The sequence below is a fragment of the Rhizophagus irregularis genome, chromosome 4, assembly GCF_026210795.1.
Source record: "Rhizophagus irregularis chromosome 4, complete sequence".
In the NCBI taxonomy this organism is placed as follows: domain Eukaryota; kingdom Fungi; phylum Glomeromycota; class Glomeromycetes; order Glomerales; family Glomeraceae; genus Rhizophagus; species Rhizophagus irregularis.
Window position 1 is genome coordinate 3520541 of NC_089432.1, and position 20653 is coordinate 3541193.

General features: G+C 30.6%; 5 protein-coding genes across 5 annotated transcripts; 4 read left to right on the top strand and 1 right to left on the bottom strand.

Annotated features, from left to right (window-relative positions):
* Positions 1 to 1785: 1785 nt before the first annotated feature.
* OCT59_024082 (uncharacterized protein) lies at positions 1786 to 2088 on the top strand (the record flags this gene model as incomplete). Its single annotated transcript, XM_025310284.1, has 1 exon — positions 1786 to 2088. One exon carries the CDS (start codon positions 1786 to 1788, stop codon positions 2086 to 2088), a length of 303 nt encoding a protein of 100 aa, XP_025183797.1.
* Positions 2089 to 3124: 1036 nt separating this feature from the next.
* On the top strand, positions 3125 to 4656 carry OCT59_024083 (uncharacterized protein; the record flags this gene model as incomplete). Its single annotated transcript, XM_066135163.1, has 5 exons — positions 3125 to 3166; positions 3661 to 3974; positions 4183 to 4222; positions 4316 to 4330; positions 4483 to 4656. 5 exons carry the CDS (start codon positions 3125 to 3127, stop codon positions 4654 to 4656), a joined length of 585 nt encoding a protein of 194 aa, XP_065991214.1.
* A 26-nt stretch (positions 4657 to 4682) lies between these two features.
* On the top strand, positions 4683 to 6470 carry OCT59_024084 (uncharacterized protein; the record flags this gene model as incomplete). The annotated part of the gene is made up of 5 exons (XM_066135164.1): positions 4683 to 4731; positions 4820 to 4836; positions 5071 to 5127; positions 5288 to 5660; positions 5734 to 6470. 5 exons carry the CDS (start codon positions 4683 to 4685, stop codon positions 6468 to 6470), a joined length of 1233 nt encoding a protein of 410 aa, XP_065991215.1.
* Positions 6471 to 7401: 931 nt separating this feature from the next.
* OCT59_024085 (uncharacterized protein) lies at positions 7402 to 9152 on the bottom strand (the record flags this gene model as incomplete). The annotated part of the gene is made up of 4 exons (XM_025315019.2): positions 7402 to 7699; positions 7769 to 8090; positions 8154 to 8599; positions 8666 to 9152. The coding sequence occupies 4 exons, from the start codon at positions 9150 to 9152 to the stop codon at positions 7527 to 7529; spliced, it is 1428 nt and encodes a 475-aa protein (XP_025183799.1). The 3' UTR covers positions 7402 to 7526.
* A 6116-nt stretch (positions 9153 to 15268) lies between these two features.
* On the top strand, positions 15269 to 16390 carry OCT59_024086 (uncharacterized protein). Its single transcript, XM_025315021.2, has 5 exons — positions 15269 to 15436; positions 15512 to 15546; positions 15637 to 15701; positions 15781 to 16054; positions 16133 to 16390. Exons 1-5 carry the CDS (start codon positions 15273 to 15275, stop codon positions 16183 to 16185), a joined length of 591 nt encoding a protein of 196 aa, XP_025183801.1. The 5' UTR covers positions 15269 to 15272; the 3' UTR covers positions 16186 to 16390.
* The last annotated feature ends 4263 nt before the right edge of the window (positions 16391 to 20653 follow it).

Consider the following 20653-nt stretch of genomic DNA (forward strand, 5'->3'; position numbering starts at 1 on the left):
ATTAAAAACACAAAATTTTTTTTTTGATGTTTATACTTATACTTTATACAGTCAAACCTCGATATAACGAACTCGCGGTTCAAGGGCAAAAGTTCGTTATATAGTAGAAGTTCAGTATGTAAATTTTTTTTGTGTACCGAACTCCATAAGTTTTACCGGTATATAAAGTTATCACGTGATTAAAGAATATTAATTTTGGCCAGAAATTAAGATTTAACAGTATAAATTATGTGAAATTTCAACCACGTGATCAAGTTCGGTATATAAAGAATTTTTTTTATATGCTTTATTATAAACGGTAAATCATAAAAGTTCGGTATACGTTATATCGAGTTTATATGAAATTCAGTATATCGAGATTTTTTTAAATAATATGAACCCGGTTTTTAAAAAAAAGTTCGGTAAGTCAAGAGTTCGTTATATCGTGGGTTCGTTATATCGAGGTCAGACTGTATTTGTTATCTGACTTCTTATCATTGGATCATATTTATTCCTTTTTTTATTTATCAGTTATAGCACTATTTTGTATTGAAACATTAAACAACAGATGAAAGTTCTCTGAATGGTGCATTACCAGTTTTCTAGAAGAGTGTAAAGTAATAAAATGGCTCAAGAGACTTTAAAAGAGGTGTGTATTTTTTTATTTGCAAAGTGGGAAACTTTATAAGCTAAAATTACTTTGCTATCAGTGGTGATTTTTTTGGTAGTATTTTATAATGCTTTTTAAATAATATTAATAGAAATTTTTAACATGTCATATAAATATCATATTTAATAACATATATATTAATAAGTCTATTAACAAGTATGATATTTAATATTAATATTGTAACTAATATAAAAGGATAATTGTCATATATTACAAAATTATTATTTTTTTACATTTTATTGTAATATGGTATTTTAATATATATTAAATTATAATAGCAATTATATTGTCAATTATTACAAAATATACATTACAGGATTATTATATGGTAATCAAAAAAATAGGCACTGATAGCTAAGTAGAATGGATAACTCATTGAGTTAGGAAGTTCACAAATTTTACTTAGGAGGGTACTGAATTTATTTGTTTGAGTTGGATAAGGGTGAGCAAAGTGGGTAATTCCTATAAAATTACCTGCTTTTTCTTTTTTATTTTATTTTTATTTTTATTTTTTTATTCCCTTTTTTCTTTTTTTTCTTTTTTTTATTTCTCTTGTTCACTTGATAACTAACTCAAGCAAATAACATCTTACTTTGTTATTGATAAAGTCTGCTAATTCTAAAGGAAGAATTGGCTATGTCTTCTTTATCATTAAATAAAAATTTAGTACACTATTAATAATTTTTTCTTTCTTATAATAGGTAAATGCAGAGATTTACAATTACTGGTAAAATGAAGAAATTTCCTAAAGGAATTCTTGAAAAAGAGTGCATATCAATTATCAAGTATTAAAAATGTGAAAAATTTTTTTATGTTTATACTTTATATTTGTTATCTGATTTCTTATTATTGAATTATATTCAATTATTTATCAATTACAGCATTATTTTGTATTGAAATACTAGACAACAGATGAAAATTCTCTGAATAGGCAAATCATGGTATATAAAAATATAGTCAAAGATAATATACCCCATGAAGAGGCAAAAAAAAAGCTGTAAGGACTAAGCTGAGTAGTCAGATCGCATACATTATTATATTATTTTTTTCTTGTGAAGTAAATATTAAGTAATACAATATATCTCTAAAATGAAAATTACACATCTTCCAATCATCCTAGCGAGTATGTAAAAAATATGGAAAAGCTATCAAAGTTAGCAGGACTTGATTATCAAAATTCTATAGTATTTAGCACGCTTATTGGAGAAATCAAAGTATTAGAGAAAAAATTAAGTAATCATCATTCTCAACTCAAAAAGCTTGAAAGATCTGTAGACTGTATAGAAGAACAAACTGGTCTAGAGCCTGGCAAAGAACTAACTGATTCCTCTGAATCTAGTTCATCTGAGTCTGAAGTGGAGGAGATAGTTGCATCTGAGTGCAGTTCATTCGAAGAAATGAAAGTCAAATGCTATAAACCAAAAAAAAAGACTAGATAGATCAAGAGAGTCTAATAGACCGAAAAACTCTGGCTAGCCTACAAAATTCATCTTCAGTATAGCCATAGGACCGGCAAACTCTGGCCAGTGAGCGCCAGTCTAAGAAATTCACCCCTTATATCGTATTGGGATAAGATATCCTGATTAGGGATGGCAACGGTCAGTCATGGTCAGTTACCAGTCGGTCATAACCGGTTATGGGTCTTTGACTGACTGACTGTTTTTGCTGACCATTTTTCTGACCGTTTAACTGACCATTTAACCGTTTTTTTAGTGAATTTAATTAAGAAAAAACATTAAAAAGTTTTTTTTTTGATTAAATCCGCTAACAAAAACATTATACAACTTTTTTTATTGATTCAGCTCATAAAAAAAGTGTTAAATAAATAGGGTTAATTAAATGGTCAGTTAACGATCGGTTAAACGGTCGGTCAAACGGTCGGTCAAAACTGGTCAGTTAAATAATCGGTCAGAGCCTTTGACTGACCGATATCGGTCACGGTTATTAACCGGTCATGACCGGTTATGACTGTAACCATTGCCATCCCTAATCCTGATAGTACCTGTTTAGTTCATGGTCATGTTTTAAATAATATTGTGTACGACGATTTGTAAAATAACATATAAGTCATTTTTTATTATGAAGTAGTTGTCTTCTACCATAGAAAGAAGAATTTAAGAAACCTTTATGATTATATAGCATAGAAAGAGAAATAGTCCTTGCATATAAACGATTAAGAATATTTCTCCATATCTCACTTACCTTGCAGTAGTTAACAATTTCAGTAATATTGAGATGATCATATAGGTGAAAAATAATATTATCCCGAATGCTGGGAATACTAATAAACTCAGCTTTTCTTTTTTTTCGAATACTATGCTTAGATACAGCATTCCATTGGTGATTTACTCTGGCACAACTCCTATAAAGATCTTTCTTACTAAGAAAGGCAAAGATAGTTTCAAGTAATTTATTATACATATTTTTTTTCCTGCAGATAATCATCGTCAATTGAATTGGATAAATTATCTAGTAATGGCTAGAAAATCTAGAAATAAAATTATAGTACAAATAAACGTAAGTATATATTCTTATAATTTTATTTTTATATGATTTAGAATTTTTATTAAATAATTATAATTAAATTTTGTAGTTTCTAATAATAAAACAAACTAATAATTCTGATGAAAACAAGAATTCAGAATAAACTCTACAAGATAATTTAAGTAAAAAATCTGTTACTGTTCGTCGCTCAACAAGAAAACATACTTTTTCTACTATAAATCCCTCATCAAAGAAAATTAACCCTAAAAAATCCAAATAATAGGCGCAAGACTGCAGGTAAGTTCACTACTAACCCCACGCAGTATTTGCCATTATGCAATCCGGCCAAATATGATCACACATATAATAGGGCAACTGGCTTTATCACTGTCAAGAATATAAAGGAAGACAGGATTGTTAGCGTGTTTGATTATCCCGAACTGTGCGAATATCTGAGAACCTGAACCAGTCCGGAGCAGTGATCAACTAAATATTGCACAATTTTATTTTTTCTTCCCAATAATTAGACTAACTTCCGCAGTACTGAAGGTAAGAATGGAAAGCGAGCGCCAAGCCGAAAGGAACCAAGTGAAAAAGATTTATCCAATAATTTACCTAGCGATCCGGAGGAGCTAACCAAAGTATTTGAGAAAAATTTGGAGGGACTAGAAAACCTTGTAAAATTGTTTAAAAGCGATGTTAGTAAAATGTTGATCCCAATTTCCCAAGCAGATCGATTAATGCTAGTCCGGAGAAATGATCATCATCTCGGAAGAATTGCTGAGCCATGCACTGCGCCTTCGGCCAAATTGTGCGACAAAATAAATGATCACACGGGCAGGTCTGTGTGACAGGGAAATTTCTCACATATCAAGTGAAAGAAGTGAAAGAAATTACTATTCTTATTTTATTCCCAAACAAACATGAGAAAAATGTGAAAGAAGGTCTAGTTGCAACACAGGACCTACCCTATAAGTTAATAGTGCCGACAAAGGCATATGTTATGAAAGGCTGAGGGACTCGCAATTTCGAGATCGCCAGGCGTAAAGCCAACTATTTGTCTTGCAAGGTAGATCTACATGTGAAAAGGTATGAAGATTCCATTAGCATGTGCCTTCAAAGAACTCTTGGCATCATACGACAATGTTAATTACGCCTCATACCTCCTTAAATTTTTCCCAGCAAGATATAAACCATGTATGAGTATGTGGAAGTTCAGCCAACCTTCCCGCAAAAACATTCCCAGAGAAAATAACATAAAATAAGGTATGTATATACCCTAAATTATGTATGTATGGGAGGGTCCCTGGGACCGAGCGAGTTTTTCTCACTATGGGCCTTGTATTTAGGAAAGCAAGATGTCTTCCAGCTCCACTATAGCTGAGAGGTTAGAAGGATATGAAACGAAAAGACTTATCGATTTTTTGCGGGGAGATTCTGAATTAAGTCATATAGAACTTGGGGATGGCTTTTTTACGAGACTTGAGGAGGAAAAAATCACCAGTCATTTATTTTCAAGTTAACCAGACAGGAATTTAAAGAATTTGAAATGGGATTGAGACCAGCATTGGAGCTTGAGGACTACATTAAGAAGCTGTGTGAGTAATTTGGCCGAAAGGCGCTTTGCATAATGTTATAGCTGAAATCTAATGAGCGTTGTTCTTACTATCATTATCTTTGTAACAGATGATCGAAAAGCAAGAGTAAATTTAGAAGATGTTCGCGTTAAAAAATAGTATTTTTTTATTCATATAATGTAAAGCGATCTATTCGCAATTTTTATGTATTGTAAGCCGGCTTCCGGCAACGTTTTTATTTCATAAATAAAGTATTATCTTATCGAACATATATGAGAAACGGGTCACGTGAAATGATGCAATGCCTTTTAACCGAGCCAACTATCCCTGTAAATACGCCATGTCAACTATTACTCTTAGCTGTTTGGAGAAAACCCTTACGATAATTCTTTTCCGGTTGATATTGATACTAACAAGGTTAAGACTGTTGGGCATCTCAAGGACGCTATCAAGGAAAAAATTGACGATAATGTTAAGGCAAAAGACCTCAAGCTATGGAAGGTCGACATTTGCTTCGAAAAAGAAAACAAGAAACTTGAGCTCGTCAACACAAAAATAAATAAATGTTAATATCAAGGAGGACCTTGGTGGTGAGGAACTTCCACCTCTTTCGAAGATTAGCAAACACTTTTCTTCCCAGCCAGCCGACGAGCACATACATATAATCGTACAGCGTCCTGTTGAGACGAAAGAAGTTCACTGCACCGCAACGTATGGTCGTAAGTCAGAGAAATTCTTGTGGGCTGTAACTCGTGGGCAAATAACCTTGTCAGCTTTGAAGACGAGGCTTCGAACTTGTTTTGCTTTCCCGGATGGAACTGAAGACGAGCATATTGTCATAATTCGTGAGAGTGGAAAGGAACATGTTCGTTTGGTCGATGATGAGGATTTGGCATGTATAATCTGGACTCAAGGATTCAAGGTGGACCTCCCAATTATCGTGGACACATGTAGGTGTGTGGTGATTTTTTTATGAGATTTATGCAACAGACTCTAACAGATTTAATCTTGGTGTTTCTACAGCACAACAACCATTCTCGTCGTGGACGTTTCCTAAAATCAAGTCATTGTTCGGGTTAACAGCTGATAGTTATATTGATCTACCTAGGTTCGATGGAGGCTCCGCTGATGCCTCCGATTACAAAAAGGTATTGGAGCACGTTTTGGAAGATATAGCTATGAAGCATAAGACTTGCATTCACGTAACTAGTGCAAACGAAGCAACAAGACGCGAATTTATTTCCTCCATTCTTCACGGCGTAGCCTCTTGCTATGATGGAGAAGTGAAAGTATGTCCAGAATATGAGTTATCCGGAAGCCATGGTAAAGGGCCAGTGGATTGGGTTATCAAGATTGGAGATACGATTATTGTCGTTACCGAGGCTAAAAGGGAGGATATTAACCAGGGTGTTGGCCAGAATGCAATTCAGTTACAAGCTTCGTCTCAACGCAATAAAAAGAAACGCACATACAATGAGGCTTTACGTGAAGATGTAATGTATGGTATCGTTTCGACAGGGGTTGACTGGGTCATAATTAAGTTAGTCACTACTGGCGAATGTAATGACAATGATAATGGGAATGTTGAGGTATTATTGAGTTCGCGAACACCATTTACTTTTCCTATTAATGAGAGTGTGTTTGACAAAAGTCTTATGCTTGAAAAACTCAAGAATTTGTTCGGGCAAATCAAGTGGGTGTTTGATAGTCAGATCGAATCACAGGAATCGTTGAAGCGGGTAAAAACAGAAGATAAATAAGATAGTCTTGTTAGACACTAGCATAGAAAAAATCGTCATGTATCCTGGGCAAAGTCCCGATCATTGTATTTATTTTTTTATTCTATCTTAATAAAACTTGTCTTTACATTCACAACAAAACATTGAATAATTCACATTCTTGTATAAAATTTTATTGATCATGTCAAGCACTCAATCCAACGATTCATTAAGAGAATTAAATGCCAAGCTCTTAGCTGAGATTTGTGAGCTTAGGAAGAAGGTTGCTGAGGATGAGGTTGAAAAAATGAAACTGAGACAGGAGCTTAAGGCAAGAACTGATGTATTTCTTCTGTGAAGAGTCATGATGATCAGAGTAGTTCAGAAAATTCGGAAAAAAATGGAAATTCCGTCACGATTCGTGACGATCGGCAGAAAAATATTCCGGTCATTACTACGTCTCAGGAAAATAATGATGATGACATTGAGTTCACTAAAAGTCAGGTTATAGAGCAAGAATTAACAAAGGAATTGCTCACGGTATCATTTCCGCGATTTTTTTATGCCGATCAGAAGGAAATCAGGACAATGCCTAAATGCGGTGTGATCAAAGGGATTTTGCGTGCGTAATGGAGAATCCTGTTATCATTACCATTTAAAGGAAGTTACGGTTTTTGTATGAAATCGATCGATGTCATTAATAAGTCGTATATGATTTTCTAGCATTCTAGATTCGCTGAATCCAGGCCGATCGAGATTTGTAATGCAATAGATGAGCTACATTAATCATCCATTTTTACCGTTTCAGGGATAAACTATACACAACTTTGGGCGAACTAACTCGGGCAGGATAAAAATCTCTATTTTGCCATATCATGATCCGCAGAATGCAAATCGGGGGTATCTTGCGTACGTAATGAAAGAACTTTCGGGAAACATGTAATCAACACGGTTAATTTTTGCAAGATTTATTACAGCAAAAAGCAATGCAAACTACGCAAAACATTTTTATTAGCCAATATTTTTACACATGTTAACACTATACTTTTCTGATTATTATACTGTACAAATTTGGGAACGGAGGCCCCTTATATACAATTAAATTTCACTCATAAGTTTAAAACTTACTTCAAACTCACTTCGAACATGTTGTAAAATCAAATGAATAGGAACAACTGATACTAATAAACCATCCGGAGAAACTCCTTGAAGAATCCCCCACAATGTATTATTTTTATCGAAAACCGGAGAACCTGAATCTCCGGGAGCACCTATACATACAGTAGGATGATGAGAATCTGGAAACAAGCCCAAATAATCTTTGCTAAACAGATACTTACCAAATCTTTCTTTGGCGCTAACGACTAAAGTTTTCACATGACCAAATTTACGATTATAAAAAAATTCCAACCTATCCTCTACCACTCCTTCAGTATAATTTGTTGTCCTACCAAATTTACGAATCTCATATTCAATTTCAGGGCCACTCCCGGAATCCTTCGTATTACTTATACAAAATTCAGGGGTATTATTAGTAGACACTACTTGGCTATTAATAACCTCGCAGAAAGCGTAGTCAAGCAAAAGTGCATCTGCATCTTCATGTTCATGTATAACACCATAAAAATTATACTTTGATACCTTGGCACAAATGGTATAACCCTTTTTATCAAAAAAATATTAGTAAGAAGAAAAATAAATGTCAAAACTTCATTGAGTACATACTTTTTCGGCATCAGAACTACCCGGCTGAATTACCGTACTGTCAGTATTTCCAACGCTATGCTTCGTTGTAAGTATAAAGATTTTTTCCATTTCGGTTTCATTTTTAAACATTGCTCCTAACGTACAAGCACTTACACTACCAATGCTGATACCGGGTGAAAGAGCTACAGGTCTTGTATGACAAGCCGGTTCTATAGTTCCGTAGTCTAAGAGTACAGGATAACCTTCGAACTCCGTAGGGAGTTCAACCGGCGTACCCTTGGGTACATGAACATAAGCAATTATAGCCGGTCCTCCATTAACTATTCCTGAGTTCATATATGACAATGGAGTATCCTTTATATATGTACTCCAAAATCTTGAAAGAATTACACGTCGTGGTAACATGCCAGTGCCCGTAATTGGTAGTATTTCCTGATAACCGATGTATGACTGACTTTTTTTTTCTAGTCGCATCAGAGGTGTTAGAAAATAATTAAAAATGCGAAACATTCAAATTTGACAAATTACACCTGTCATACTCAAACGGTTAAATGTTTCAGATAAATCCGCCTCAGCAGGAATGAGATTCGTGAATTTAGCCTTTGGTTCATTGGGCGTATTGGTCTCCCAAAGGACAAGTTGCACGATGATGTGAACGGCAGACTTGCTTCCCTCATCTTTGAAACTATTCTCATTGAAATATTCACTAAGACTTGATTGAGGATTCATCAATTCGCCTCCAAGTTTTTCTCTGATGTCACTTTCAGTAAATTCTTTAAGATTGTCTTCTTCTTCATTAACTTTCATGCTGTCAATTTTCCAAAGATCCATTTCTCCAGTATTTCGAACTACATCTTTTACTTCGCCCCTACGAAAGAGCATCTCTTTGAAGTGTGAAACCTTAAATTCAGAAAATTTGATTTCAACATTATTATCATCGGAATATCTTTCGCCAATGTTTTCAGTGAAACTTTTTTCAGAAGCTTGTCCTAGAATCAAACAATTAAGCGACAACATTATTTCATTCCTGTAAAAGCGAAAAAAAGTTTCAAGAAAATTTGAGCAGAGAATTTTTTGTGAACTTTGTATACTTTTCTGAATAAATCATGATTAATTAATTATAAAATGATCTTTATAAACTCTTAATTGGTGACACGAAATATGATATAATGACATAAAGGATATAAGTATAGTAAAAAAAAAGTTTATAAAATTAATTTATCAGAGAGCGAAAAAAGAGTGATTCATACGATTTTATTGTTACTATTGTTACTCAGATAGGTATTTATTTAACCCTTCGGTTGTACAACAATTAGTAGCCAATAAAATTAAATTTAAATTATGTCATAACGATAACTTGTAAAGTCTCCATAAAGTCTCAGTATATTCCCATAAACTTCAGAAACCGATCTCCAAACACATAGCTTCCTCCACCTCTTTTAGGAATAATTCCAGTTAAGCAAACCTTTTTTTTGGGTTTGCTGTGCTATAAAGCTTAATTAGTTACTTTTCTTTAGCAAAAAGTGAAACATAGTCAATATCTTGATTAATATCGACTTCCTCTGTAATATCTATGTATATCTAATATTATTGTATTTTTTATATTATTGTATTTTTTATTTTATTGTAGTGAAAAGATTTTTCTAATAATTGTATTTTTTATTTTATTGTAATGAAAAGATATATATATATATATATATATATTTCTAATAATAAGATTTTTCTAATATAGAAAAGGAATTTATTTTTTAAAGTTTATTGACAAAATAATCCAATGTTTCTTGGCAATTTATTGTTAGTAAAAATGATGTGTCATAAATAAACCATATGAATTTAACTTTTATAGATTTCAAACATTTAACAGCTTTTATTTTTTATTAAATTCCAAATATATAAAATATGACCAAAACAGAGAGTATTATTAATTCTTAACTAAGAAAATATTTTTATTATTAAACAATAATCCCCTGTCGCACTAAGTGTCACTCATGATCACCTTCATACTAATTTTTAAAAATTGCGAGATAGCCGAATTTTAGTTTAAAATAGTTAATATTTAATGTGTAACACGCTCCAGGGGATTACCCATTTATTTCATGGGAAGGGGAAACATTAGGGTTTTTTCCCTTCGGGAAAAAAACCCTATTATTCCCAACTCCCCATGGAATAAATGATACTAATTCGGTATCAAAATATTCATTTTTAAAAAACTTTCTTATACTAAAATAATGAATAATTAAATTTATGAAACATAATTGTATTATTCTCATTGTTTTTAGTATTATTTAATTATTAATCATATAAAACTTCTTTCTGAGAACCGTTCAAAAACAAAATTTTACATTATTTGTAATAATTTTGTTAATACTTTGTAACGAATAACAAAATAGTAAATGCAATCATATGACGATTTGTCTCATCTCGTGATGGACAAATTTATCCTGAACCGGGGTCCAGGTTCTTTATCCTAAACCCCCTATATAAATAAGTTTTTTCAGAGTAATCGTCACGTGATTAATACAGTTGCGGTCTAGGATAAGAACCTGAACCCCGGTCTATTTTAAGGACACTCTCTCGTGATTCGTTTTATCACATGACTCTCAAAGATCGCATCTCGAATTTATTTCGCTGTCCAGCATGTGTAATATAAAATTATAAAATTTAAATGTCATAATATTTCATAAATTATAATTATTAACAATTTATTTGATATTATGCTATATGATTTAATATGATACTAAAATTACAAATATTACGACTTTATTGTAATTTATTTGTAGAAGTATATACCTAAGTTGTAATAATGAGTAAGAGTAAAAATACAAACGATGAATACCTCAAGTTTTACATAATAATAATGAATAATATACATAATTAGAAAATTTACCTATCTTTACGTTAAATAGGACATATTATAATTCAATAATATGAATGTTGCGGTTATACGATTTCGAATCATATGTACACGACTAATAGTATCACACGTCTATTCACGTCTATAAAATTGATATATACTGAGTCATGTGATAAAATGAGAATTCTGGTAATAAACGATCAAATTTATTATGCCAATATGCAATAGTGCAGTAGTGAGTCGGACTGACATAAAATGCTTAATTTTTTTGTTAACACATGATAATTTTTAATTAAATTTATGAATATTGTAAAAATTAATATTCTTAAAAAAATTAAACATTTTTATATATACAAGTGCCGCCCGTTATAATGACATCTCGTTATAACGACATATCTGATATTATTGTATAACGACATACCATTTTTTTGAATTCCTTTATGTCGTTATATAAAACATAATAAATTACATTATAACGACAATTAGAAAAAATTTACTAATGACCCGAAGAGTGTTCGTTATAACGGGCGGTACCTGTAATATGACTTTCGCAAAAATCAATGTATTTATTTTTAAAAATTATATTTTTATTAATATTTATCAACCATACTTCGCAAAATCTATTGTTCAGTCGATTAGGAATATGCGGGATTTTAATGACCGATATTTTTATGAGACATCAATCGTTATTAGTAGCATTAATTCCTATTGGTCACCTTAGTATTCCTAATGACTATAACTCAGTTATTGGGTAGAAAAATAAATTAATTTCAGTTTTTTGCTTTATATTAAATAAAAATATAATGTTTTGCATATAAAGATATAAATTTTTTTTTGTAGCGGTTAATATTTTAATAAATCGCGCAATGAATATAAAATTAAATTATTTTTAGAGTTTTTTTTCCAGGATATCATCACTTTAACATTCAAGTAACTGATATTAATTGTTAAGAAATAGATAAATCACTTTATTTTCCTGAAATATCCTTTCGGTGAAATGGACTTCAGCGAAAGTCCGGATACCTTTTTTATTTATGAGGATATTATTAAGTGTCGGAATAATGAGTGTCGAGAATTTTGAATTTTGGGGATCATGATTTATGAGCCAGGTTGGATTCTGATCGTCGGGATTTCGTAAGTCCTCTCTTTCTGTGTCCTTTTTTGGAATTCCGTTCAAAGAAAATTTTCTTTTCCTTTTATACTCCTATTCTATGAATATATGATAAATATATCTAAATTTTTTTATGACCGTAAACACGAATTGTGTGATTATGTGAATTATAATCAAACCATTTTTTGCCCTCTTGTCATAATTTTAACAATCTTATTAAGTAAATATCCATAATCTTGTTTTTCTTAAAAATTCAATGCTCTAAAAAAAAAAAGATTGTATGATCACTATAAATTGACCACCAAGTCATCAAGTAATCCCATAATTTTTATCATAAAGACTAAATTTTTAGACGATATATCATATTCGTTTCCACGCATGATTTTATTTGTTTTTTAGTAACTTGTTTTCTCATTTTCATTTTCTAAAGAGAATTAAAAATTATTTCTTTTATAAAACAATTACCGGACTTTTGCTACAATTTCTTTCTCTCACCTTCTTTTTTTTGGTCTCATAAATATTTATTACGAACTTTTCCTTTCAAAAAGTTATTTTGAATTACCATGAATATCGACGAAGTAGTACAATTAAAGAAATCGTTAGCCAAAGCGATCAGCGAAGAGAAGACCTCTGTAAATGATTAACTGCATTCGCATTATTCCTAGAAAAAATCAAATACATTTTTTTAATTATATATCATAATTGTCCCTTTACCGATAACACATACGTCATCTCAGGATACCGAATCATTATAATTTAATGGTTGAATTATAATGAGGGTGCCGCATAACCTTCTCTTACATGGCAAGACCAGACGTGCACCGACGCTTCTATCAACGTGGAATTAAGAAGATGCTCGAAAAGAATCAACAAAACGGTCAACATTAATTTTACCAAATTTATTTATTACGAAATGCATTTGACAAAGTTTACATTACTCCTAATTTTTTAACTAATTAATCTGGTATTTTACAACCATAAAGAACTTTAAACATTTTTTTAACGAAACAACCCAAACCTGTTTCTGAGGAAAGTCGTAATTTTTGTCACTATGGATCACGTGTGTTAGAGATCTAGTCCAATGAACGTTCGAGAGTTTAAGTACCACAACGAAATGAATTCTTGACTCCTGAAAAGAGGTATGTTTACTTAGGAGAAATGTTTGCTTGATTTTTCATTTAGTATTTATTCGTCTTATACCTTTCTGCGGATATTTGAATCGCAGTTCTTGAACTCTCATTTACGACAATATATTAACGCAACTTTATATAATGAAACCTTTAACACAGAAACCTTTAACACAAATTACGCTTTATTTGCAAATTGGGTAGTTCTTGTAGACATGTTTTTTTCAAAAAAAAAATGAAAGAATTTTAACGGAAAGTTAATTAAATATTGTTTATAGTGATGATTGGTTTCAACAGAATTATAATTAACAACGTTGTTGAAATAGTTTTAACTTGTTGATCTGAGTAATGTATTTTTATTAATAAAAATCATAAAATAATGTAGCTGTAAAAAAAATTCGATGGCAAATCTGAACATAAACCCAATACCTTTTTTTAGGTGTCTCTGGACTCTCTGTCTTCTCTTTCCTTTAGGTCTTCTTTTATTTTTCGATTAAACAATCTTGAACATCGTTGAATAATTCTCCGATAAGCAATGCATCTCTGTCTTCTCTTCTTTTATCTTTTCTTTGGGTCTTCTTTTTATTAGGTCTTCTCTTTGGCTCCCTTTTTTACATTTTCTTTTAGGTTGGGAGTGTGGGTTGTGGATAGGTGGGTGATGTCCTCGTTCTTCTCTTGTTTTCCCTCTTTCCCTTTCCCTTTTCCTTTCCCTTATTCCCTTGCTCTTTCCCCTTCCTTTCCCCCTTGATCAATGTTGCTGCTGGTGTCTGGCGACCAGGTGACAACAAATTTTTTAAAGACTTGGCTAAATATTAACGTTTTGTTCAATATATTTATATTAAACTATAAATTAAAAATAAAATTTTTATTTATTTTCTCATCTATAATTATTATTTTGATTATTCAATTTTTAATTTTCACAAATGTATTAATAACATCCAAAGATTATTAGATTATTAATCATTGAGATTTCTTTAATTAAATTCAAATGGGACAAATGCGCATTGTATACAAAAGTTAATTTAACTTTAATTAATTAATTAATTAAACTTTATTACAGCTTTTAACAATTGTAACAACTAGCTAAAATTAATATAATAAATTTTAAAACGAATTTTTAAGAATTGCTTATTAATTGTTGACGTAATAGATAAAGAAATATTTTCATATAATGGTGCTTTTTATTTCATTGTCATTGGAATTTATTTTAACAAGTACATTTGTCCAATTAAAATTTTGTCAGAAATGACTATAACTTTTTAGGCAATAGAAATGTGGAATTCGGATTACCAAATTTATTCTTAAAAGCTTTATATAAAAGCAGTTTTTGTAAAACGTGTTGCAAAACTATTGCATGCTTCTATTATTCCCATTTAAAAGTGAAACATTATTTAGCGAAGTTAGGAATTTTAAAGAAACTGCAAATCTTGTAGAATTTGTAAACAGAGACGCACACTGTACGTCTATGTATTGAAATGAGAAATTCAATCACTTAATTTATTACAATCATATTTGTAATATTTTTTCATATTAGGATTTAGGAAGCTAAAACAATATGTGATATCTTTCTATTATGAGTATTATCATCACGTATGTTCCAGTCAGGGGGCCTTCCTGATTTCAAATTGTTAAGTAAAATTTTTTGAATATTCACTAAACAAAATTGGGTTAAACATAATTTTTATTTTTAATGATTCCTATTATCCAATAATATCTTCACGTTTTATTATATATTCAGATCGTATGATATAATGATTTGCTCGATCTTCTTATGATCACTTCCAAAATAGGTTAGTTACATGAAAATCTGTGAAAAAAAATGAGTAAAGTTCAGGTTTACCTTGTCCACGTGGATACCAGCTTTGAACGAAATTTCAACGTTCGATCATCCGCAACACTATATATTCATGATAGTCATGTGAAGTACACAAATTTAATTGCTTACGATATCATCACATAAGCAAGGGAAAAACGTAACACCCGAAAAAAAAAAACTTTTCATAAATCTATAAAATTCCTTCGAAGTTTTTTTTTTCGTTTTATTAATGATGATGGAATTGAATTCATTAACAGTATTATCTATCGTTTCATTTTTCTTTGTGATTTATCTATCAATAATAAAATATGCATTTATGAAATATAGTGTGAAAGGTTGTTCAAAAGGATATCCTACTAATATTTTTAATTATGATGTAAAAGAGAAAAAAGCGTAAGTTAATCATAATTAATACTTTATCAATTAATTTTATAAATATATAAATAAAATAATAATTTATTAATAAAGTTCTCCAACCACTTTGCAACAAGTCGTTACATGTCGTAAGTATAAACATCTCTTTCATCAGATAAAAAGGTTTTGAAGATTTTCGAATTAAATATTTCTAAACCTTATTTTTTTTATTTTAACAGAGCCAACATTAACAACTTATTCGACAAATTCTCCTTACTGTACCGAACATAGATTGCTAAGTCTTGTAAGTCATTATTTGTATTACCTTTAATAAATAAAAATTTATAATAAAATCATTTATATACCCAAAAATGGATTTACAGAGAAAGCATTTTGAGAATGTTAGAAGACACAGAATATCACGCAGAAAAGCACGAGAAGATTACGTGCGTGCTTTGGAAGTTAAAGCTCAAAATTTTGAAAAGTTGTATGCCGATACTCAAAGAGATATTAAAATTCTGAGAGAAAAATTAACTTTACTCGAAGGAAGACTCATTAAGGCTCAAAAAATCCATAATATCAACAACGCTTCATATTTAAATCAAGTTGAAGGGCGAAATAATGACGACTCTTTAAGTAACGTAATTATAAGTAATGGTACGTTTTCATATATCTTCACTATCATATATTTAGTAATCTCTTTAAATAATGCTTTTATTTCATCCCTATTAATAGGACTTTCAGCGAGTAATAATCATGGAGAAGAAAATAATGATGCTACCGTTTAAAAGAAAGAATTATTTTTCTAACTTTCTGAAAGTGTTCATTCATATTTATCGTAGTTCTGCTAATCAGGAAATTACATGTATATATATACAGTATATTAGTATTTCTTTCTACACCTTTTTTTATAGAGAGCGTTGGGATTTTGATCATACCCGATTTAGTGAGACAACAATAAATAAATTGCTTTATCTTTTTTTTTGAATATAATCATGGTACTTTGAGCAATTTGCGCATGGACCGCTGAGAACACTTTTAATTGATTGAGCACGTGAATTTTTTCATTAAGGCAGGTAGTCCGCGGAAAAGTTAATCGCTTAAATTGAATGAAAGAAAAATTCTTGTAACCTTTTAAAATCTTTCCTCATATCGTTTTTTTTTTCAAAAAAAAAAATCAAAAATCGCCTTAAAAAAGACAAAACAATTTTGTTTGTATATTAAAAATCTTCCAAATGAATAATTACATCGAAATATTTAATTATTTATTTCGATCGTAATTGTTGACTGATTGTAATAACCGTAACAGCGATTAACAATTAATTATTTTGGAACTTCGGGAAAAAAGGAAGGTTTAAAATATGGAGTATTTTATTTATAGTGTGGATGTTTTTTTTAATTAATCTATCTATTACTATTATACTACTACCACCATATGTTTCCGTAGTCATTACTCGTTTAGACGACTACTATTATTTTTTTTTATAATTTTTTCTTTACGTAATCATTTCCTATATTAATAATATTTAATAGTAACCTCTTTGATCACCAATCACTTAACATCTAATTGGGAGGGAAACTATACTAAAAAAAGGGGTGGGTTTGATTTATAAATGTACGTCGTAAACTGTGTTTTCGTCTAGCCTGTTTATCTTTGAAAGTCTGCCGATTGTTGTTTTTTCAAATATTCTTCACGTTGGTGCTTATGTCGGTATGAATCGTATCATAAATTACAGTTTCTCCAACCGGATACATTCTAGAATCCAATGCTTGGGAATGATTGGTCAGATTGGAATTGGACATGGTGAGGTACATCATAAATGACATAGAATAATGAGTACGTCATTACTACTATACTACTATACTTGAATATACTTGAAGGAAAATTTTAGAAAGTTTAATTCTTATCAACATAGAAGCTTTATATATTTTAATGGCGGAAAATTGTAATATAAAAATTTTCTAATATTATTTGTCAACTGCATTAGAAAATGTTGAATTGAATGAATATATAGACATTTATGATCTCGTTTAATAAACAATCATCACATTTGGTTATTGTAACTCCAGTTCAATAAGTGAATTGTCTGCTCTATGTTACTGGCATCCACTTAAGCTGAGAAGCATATCCACCAAAGACCTTATTTGATTGTAAAATTAAAGTTGCTACTTGATAATTACATTTGTTTTAAACAATATATTACTAACTCCATCATTACTACCATGATAAATAAGACTAAATTTATAAAATGTATCATTTCTAGTGCGAATGTGTTGAATATCGTGGAAAAGTATTGATATTGTGAATGTATTTCGTTCTTATTTCTTGGAAGAGTCCCAGCAAGTAAAAAATTAATGTTATAGGTGAAATGTTTAAGTTGTGACTATTATTGTTGTTTTGTACACCGGCACCCAGTTTTCTTTATGCTCATTAAACAGTCCCTTGTCAAGACTATCTTAAAAATAAATGCAATTGAGTTACAATTGATGCATATTCTCGGCCACAAAGACGATTCTAATGAGCAATTGTGTTCTCTGTACGAAGTTGCCAAGATATTCAGCAAAATATCAAAAAAAATCAGCATTTTCATTTTACGATACTGCGCCTTTCAACAGCATCAATTTCATCATTCAACTTGCGATTTTTGTGTTGTTCAGGTTGTGGAAGTTGTTCAACTTGACAACTTCATAGAGAAGGCTGAGGTTATGTTGTCTAACAAGTTATTTGAACATAGAATAAGTTATGAATTATTTTACAATTTTTTTTTTTTTAAAAAAAAAAGTAAGAAATGAGACGCTCTGATAAACTGTTTAATATTAATATTTCTTTTTTATCTCACGGTTCTTAATAATTATTCATGATTTTTTTTTCTTGATATTCTCACGGATGATTATTTAAAAAGATGGATAAAAAGCTTATCAATATTGGATATCAATATTAGACTATTGTTATTAGTTTAAAAGACATATTTAAAGAGTTTTTTGGTCAGAACTAATATAAATAAGTTATTTCACGGAGTCATCATTTTCACGGCGCCCAATGCCAATGATATGGCGTAGACTAAGATATACAGGAGTCATTATTAATTATGATTTATCAATTATTTGCTCCCTTTATCATACTATAAATCTCCAATTATAACTAAAGTATAAATGTACAATTGTGAATTATGATCATTAATTTTTAACAATCCCTTATTTCCTATTAATAATTTTCAATTCTTCCCTTGAAATAGGAGAGTACTAACAATCAACAAATTTATTATATATGGCACTTCCAGGGAGTAAATTGTTTATTAACCTTATAGGCTCAAAATACAATGTATACCTCAAATAATCTCAAATAAAACATTTTCACATCTGAATATTAAATAAAGATCTTTTTTTTTTTAACATAATAAAATTTTGTATGATTGAAAGTTCGCAAAATAATTGTTTTCTTTTGCGTTAAATAAAGTTCTAAAATACAGATTTGTAAAAATAACATATACATGTTAAAATTATAGTGTTGGAAAAACTGATCGTACATTTTTTTTTATAAAACAAATTATTTAAAACAATTTAAGTAAAACAAAATCACAATGCACAATTCTCCCTCAAATAATTAATATTTGAAAGTCTCTACACAATAAACTGTATCTTATTATATACTACAGATCTTTTCTAATTATATTCTTTTCGATTCGTCTATATTATAATATATAACTAGCCAGTACTTTTTCCCCAGTACCCACGGTTTACATACTGTAGAACACGGAGGAGGTGACACATCATAAATATGTGAGTGGGTTTATTTATTGATAGGTGTATTATGTAGATCACAAGATAAATATGTAACATGATCAGTAAATTTAGCGACATAAAAAATCAATATACAGTATAAGAAATAAGTAATATTTTTTATTATGAATAAATAAATGATGAAATGATCAGTTTAAACAAAACAACAAAACAACAAAACAACAGTTTATTTTTAAAATCGGCATAACATCTTATTTATATAGGTCTAAAGGTAAGGATAATAGATCAAAGAATAATAATCACGAAAAGAGGTGAGGCCTTGCCTAACCTCAACCCAGAAATCATGGGGTCACAATCCCCAAGATTTTTCTTCACGTAGAAATCTAACACGGATTTACCATCCACATTTCGGACCATTTTTGTCATAATGCCAAAACCATAATGTCCAAACCAATTAGGGATGGTAAAGTCCTAGGTCCTGGACCTAAAGACCTGGTCCTAGGACCTGGTCTGCAGATCTTTAGGTCCAAATTTTGGACTAGAAGCGGACCAGGTTCTAAAAAGTCCTAGCCAATAAGGTTATAAGAGATCTATATGTTTAAATTATATATGTATAATTTACTGTAAATTTGATTTTAAGTAATTATAAATTATAAAAAAGTGCACTGCAATATTGCAATACAATTTTTATATTATTAAAATCATATAAAAATGAGTTGCGATATTGCGATTCACATTTTTATATTAAAATCAATATAAAAAAGTGAATCGCGATACCACAACTCACTTTTTTTTATATAAAATCAATATAAAAAAGTGAATCGCGATACCGCAACTCACTTTTTTTATATAAAATCAATATAAAAAAGTGAATCGCGATACCGCAACTCACTTTTTTTATATAAAATCAATATAAAAAAGTGAATCCCGATACTGCAACTCACTTTTTTTATATAAAATCAATATAAAAAAGTGAATCCCGATATCGCAACTCACTTTTTTTATATTTAATTATTACTAAAATTCATAAAATCTATAAATAACTTAGTCAGGACCAGGTCCTGGGACCAGGTCCAGGACTGGTCCTAACAGGACCTGGTCCGCAGGTCCATTCAATAGGACTTATAGGTCCCAGGACCAGGACCGGATCAGGACCGACCTAACCATCCCTAAAACCAATGGATGGCATTGTATTGAAATCTAGATTTCCTAGCGAAGTTGCGTTTACCTTAGTGTAGTCAAGAGATGAAATCAGTGAAGGAATATAAAAACTATTAGTTACTAAAACATATAGATACTTACGCTGTACCAGCTGGGACACGCAATGAATTTCCCTCTTAAGAACACCACATCCCCTTTCTCGAATTCTTCAATCTGAGTTGGTATGTTTTGGTCAGATGGAATAAAAATTTTTACTTTAAGATATACTACCCCCGTCAGGTCAGTATTACTATCGCTGTAACTTCTCTTACAGTGTATTCTTGCGTTAGACGGACTCACATACGTAACAGATAG